Source organism: Haematobia irritans, chromosome 2 (assembly GCF_050003625.1).
Source record: "Haematobia irritans isolate KBUSLIRL chromosome 2, ASM5000362v1, whole genome shotgun sequence".
NCBI classification, from domain to species: domain Eukaryota; kingdom Metazoa; phylum Arthropoda; class Insecta; order Diptera; family Muscidae; genus Haematobia; species Haematobia irritans.
The window spans coordinates 111468822-111473391 of NC_134398.1; the positions used below are offsets into that span (position 1 = coordinate 111468822).

The window sequence follows — 4570 nt, forward strand, 5'->3', positions numbered from 1 at the left end:
CCGATGGAAGTACCCGATTTTGCGCGGACTACAGAAAATTGAATGATGTTACCAAAAAGGACAGTTATCCGCTTCCACGCATTGATGACACGTTGGACACACTAGCCGAAACAACATGGTTTTCCACGCTTGATTTGCAGAGTGGATATTGGCAAGTAGAGATCGCCGAGAAAGACAAAGAAAAGACAGCTTTTGGCGTTAATTGCGGGTTTTTGGCAATTCAATGTAATGCCATTCGGGCTCTGCAATGCTCCGGCTACGTTCGAACGATTGATGTAGCGGGTGCTAAAGGGGTTGCATTGGAAGTCCTGCTTGATATACCTCGACGATATCATAGTTATGGGCAAGAAATTTGACGAGCACCTTAAGAACTTGAAGGATGTTATCCAGCAACTGTCAGCCGCTGGTCTACGACTTAACGCTAAGAAGTGCTCGCTTTTCCAGCGAGAAGTTAAGTACCTGGGTCATCATCTATATGAGGGCAGAGGGCATATCCACCGATGAAGACAAAATTCAAGCAGTAAAAGATTGGCCTCGTACACGGAATCTCCACGATTTGCGAAGCTTACTTGGTTTATGTACATACTAGGTTAGGTTAGGTTAGGTTAAAGTGGCAGCTCGATTAAATTTCAGGCTCACTTAGACTATTCAGTCCATTGTGATACCACATTTAACTAAAAGTACCTATTACATATGGGCACTTCTAGTCTTAACCACTGAACCTTCTCTATTATTTACTTTTGTGGAACCAACCAGATTGCTCCAAAAACATTAACAAACTGCTTAAGTTAACGTTTTCCAGGTCAGCCAGTAATCTAAAGCTATATGCTCCTAAAATTCGCTTACGCCTTACACAAAAAGCAGGACACTCACACAAGAGGTGTTTAATTGATTCCTTTTCCTCCACGTCATGACATAACATAACAGCCTTCTCACGCAGTAAGAGCTTGCAGGTGGCCAGAGGCTTACCAACAGATTCTAGTTCCCCTGGAATATGTAAGGTAGTTCCTAGCCGTGCTAACACATCTGCTTCACAGTTCCCCGGTATGTTCCTATGGCCAGGCACCCATATTAGGTGAATATTGTACTGCTCAGCCATCTCGTTGAGAGATTTGCGGCAGTCTATGGCCGTTTTTGAGTTAAGGAACACAGAGTCCAAGGATTTTATTGCAGGTTGACTGTCTGAGTATATATTAATGCCAATATTTGTTGGAACATTACTTCTCAGCCAATTCACCACCTCTCTTATTGCCAATATTTCAGCCTGAAAAACACTACAGTGATTAGGTAATCTTTTCGCTATTCGAATTTCGAGATCTTTAGAATATACTCCGAACCCCACTTGTCCATTCAATTTGGAGCCATCAGTATAGAAATCTATATATCTTTTATTCCCCGGGGTCTGTGTACACCACGCCTCACTGTTGGGAATTAGAGTTTCAAACTTTTTGTCGAAAAGTGGTTTTGCCAGGGTGTAATCCACTACGTTAGGCACATCTGGCATTACTTTGAGGACCGAACTATGACCGTATATTTTTTCCGACCACAGCGATAGCTCGCGCAACCGCACAGCCGTTGTTGCAGCTGACTGTTTGGCCAAAATGTCTAAAGGCAATAGATGTAGCATGACATTAAGGGAGTCTGTTCCTGTCTTACTAAATGCGCCTGAGATACATAAGCTCGCCATACGCTGAACTTTATCTAAACAAGTCGGTTTCTGAAGTGCCGGCCACCAGACTACAACACCATATAGCATTATAGGTCTAACCACTGCCGTGTATAGCCAATGCACAATTTTTGGTCTTAGTCCCCACTTTTTCCCTATTGCCTTTTTGCACGAGTACAAAGCTACCGTGGCTTTTCTCGCCCTCTCTTCAATATTAAGCCTAAAATTCAGCTTCCTGTCCAAAATAACGCCAAGGTATTTTGCACACTCACCAAAGGGAATTTCAGTACCCCCTAAGGAAATGGGCCTAACCGTGGGAGTTTTGCGATCTTTGCAGTACATGACTATTTCTGTCTTTGCTGGATTTACACCAAGACCATTATCTTTCGCCCATTTCTCAGTCATCCGGAGAGCTCTCTGTATAATATCTCTGATTGTGGATGGGAATTTTCCCCTGACTGCTAGCGCCACATCATCTGCGTATGCCACCACTTTTATCCTTTCTTTTTCTAGAGAAACCAGAAGGTTGTTTATAGCAACATTCCAAAGAAGAGGTGATAGAACTCCTCCTTGGGGAGTGCCTCTGTTCACATACCTTTGTATGTTTGCTTGCCCTAGTGTGGCTGAAATACGTCTCTTTATTAGAAGTTCGTCTAACAGCCTAAGTATACCTGGATCAACATTCAGAGTTGTCAGTCCATTTAATATCGAGCTCGGATGGACATTATTGAACGCCCCTTCGATGTCTAGAAACGCCACGATTGTGTATTCTTTGACAGATAGTGAGCTTTCAATAAAGCTGACCAGTTCATGCAATGCGGTCTCAGTAGACCTGCCCTTCGAGTATGCATGCTGTCGTTTCGAGAGCAAACTTGAATCCACGCTAGTTCTAAGATACATGTCTATCTAAAATTACCTTTGGTGAATGTGCAAACAACTTCTGAGTCGCGTTATCATTGTACAATAGGGTTTTCCCTAAAACCGAAAATTGTGCATTGGCTACATACGGCAGTTGTTAGACCTATAATGTTGTGACTTGGTGACCGGCACTTCAGCAGTTGACAAGTTTAGATAAAGTTCAGCATGTTTGTGTATCTCAGGCGTACTGAGTAAGACAGAGACAGATTCCCTCGATGTCATGTTGCATATATAGCCTTTAGACATATTGGCCACACAGTTAGCTGCAACAATGACTGTTCGGTGTTTAGAGATATGCTGTGGTCGCAAAACGCATTAGATTTCACTCCGGCGAAACCCCTTTTCGACAAGAAATTTGAAACAATAATAACAGTGGGACTTGGTACACACACCCCGGTGAATAAATTTTATATAGATGTATATACCGATCCAAATTGAATGGATAAGCTGGTGCCTGGACTGCCTAATCAAAACAGTTTTTTCAGGCTGAAATATTAGAACAAAAAGAGGTGGCAAATTGGCTGAGAAGGAATGCTCCAACAAATGTTAGCAGTCAATCTGCAATGAAATCCGTGGACTCTGTATTCCTTAACCTGAAAACGGAGACAGACACCGAAAATCTTCTAACGAGAGTACAATAATATGGATACCTGGCCACAGGAAAATTCAGAGTGGATGAATCAGTAACGCAGAGAACTGCTTTACAAATTCAAGAGGAACGGGGGGAGCAACTATGGCCTCAGGAGTCCGCTACCACTCTGCAATAACGGTCGCCGCTTGATAAGCGAATTTGCAAAACCTATCGGCGTAGAGTATGATGAATACTGTATGCACAAACAAATCCATTTAAGGACTAAACATGAAGCGAATATTAATATTATTTTATTCATAAAAATATACAAAATTTATACAGATTCAGTTCATTAAGAGCAAATCATGATTCTTCTTTCCATCCCCCATATAAAGGAAACCATGTTTGTGGGAATTAGTTTTGTGGAAAAATGTCATTCCAAGCCAAATACAGGATTTTATAATAACCAAACGTTCGTTGTGTTCGAGAATCAATGAAAACGCATTAGACTTCGGAACGATGTCTTCAACCGAATCCAAAAAGTCTATTGGGTAGTTATAATCATCGCGCCCAGAAAAATTGGTTTTAAGACCATTACGCGGTAATCTAAATACTTGATAATACGACAGATTTTCGCACTGCAACTCGTTTAGACCGCGAAACATTTGGTTTGGCACAACACGTCCATCGGTTAGTTTGTATAATGCACCACGGGGGCAAATGGCACATTCTTCCGTTATTATAAAAACTGTGGCGGCCAAGCGATCTTCTTCTTTTAGATTGATTTCTTCGGACAACGTCGCGGAAATAACTTGGGTATCATCGGTGTCAAAGGAGGGATCCTATCGGGATAGTGGCCAAAATTTCTAATTAATGTATGCAAATTTCCAATAGACATATATATTTCCTACTTACCAATTCTACGCAAATTAGCCTACTAGGATCGCCATAAAAAAGCTGACGACATAATATTGCGGCTTGAAAAATATTTGCATTTTGGACAAATGGTAGCAAAAACCATTGATAACAGTCCAGACTATAGAAATATTTTCTATCCTTCAAGCAATCTCCACGATAACCAAATGCAATGAAATAATCTTTCTCTATTCCATTAATACGTCCCCAAAAATAAATTGCAGCAAAGCGATTTTCCGCTTGCAAGGTAATAAGAGAATTTCCAATCAATATCTTTTGCTCTGGACTCAATTTCGCACTAGTGTACATTAGGGAATCCAGCGATTCTTGGAAATAGTCAATGTTCATAGTTTTGTTTGTTTGTGTTTTTGGGACAAATTTAAAAATGACAATGACAAATTCAAAAGTACATGATTGAGAAATCATATCATTTAAAAAAAAATTATTTCTTAGTCTCCGGACCAAACATAAAAGAAAAAACTTTTTACTTTAGTTAACGA

The 4570-nt window shown here is 40.7% G+C and overlaps 1 protein-coding gene across 1 annotated transcript; it reads right to left on the reverse strand.

Annotated features, from left to right (window-relative positions):
- Positions 1-3429: 3429 nt before the first annotated feature.
- Rsph9 (Radial spoke head protein 9) lies at positions 3430-4570 on the reverse strand. Its single transcript, XM_075293652.1, has 2 exons — positions 4071-4570; positions 3430-3997 (listed from the first exon to the last, which is right to left on the reverse strand). The coding sequence occupies exons 1-2, from the start codon at positions 4494-4496 to the stop codon at positions 3500-3502; spliced, it is 924 nt and encodes a 307-aa protein (XP_075149767.1). The 5' UTR covers positions 4497-4570; the 3' UTR covers positions 3430-3499.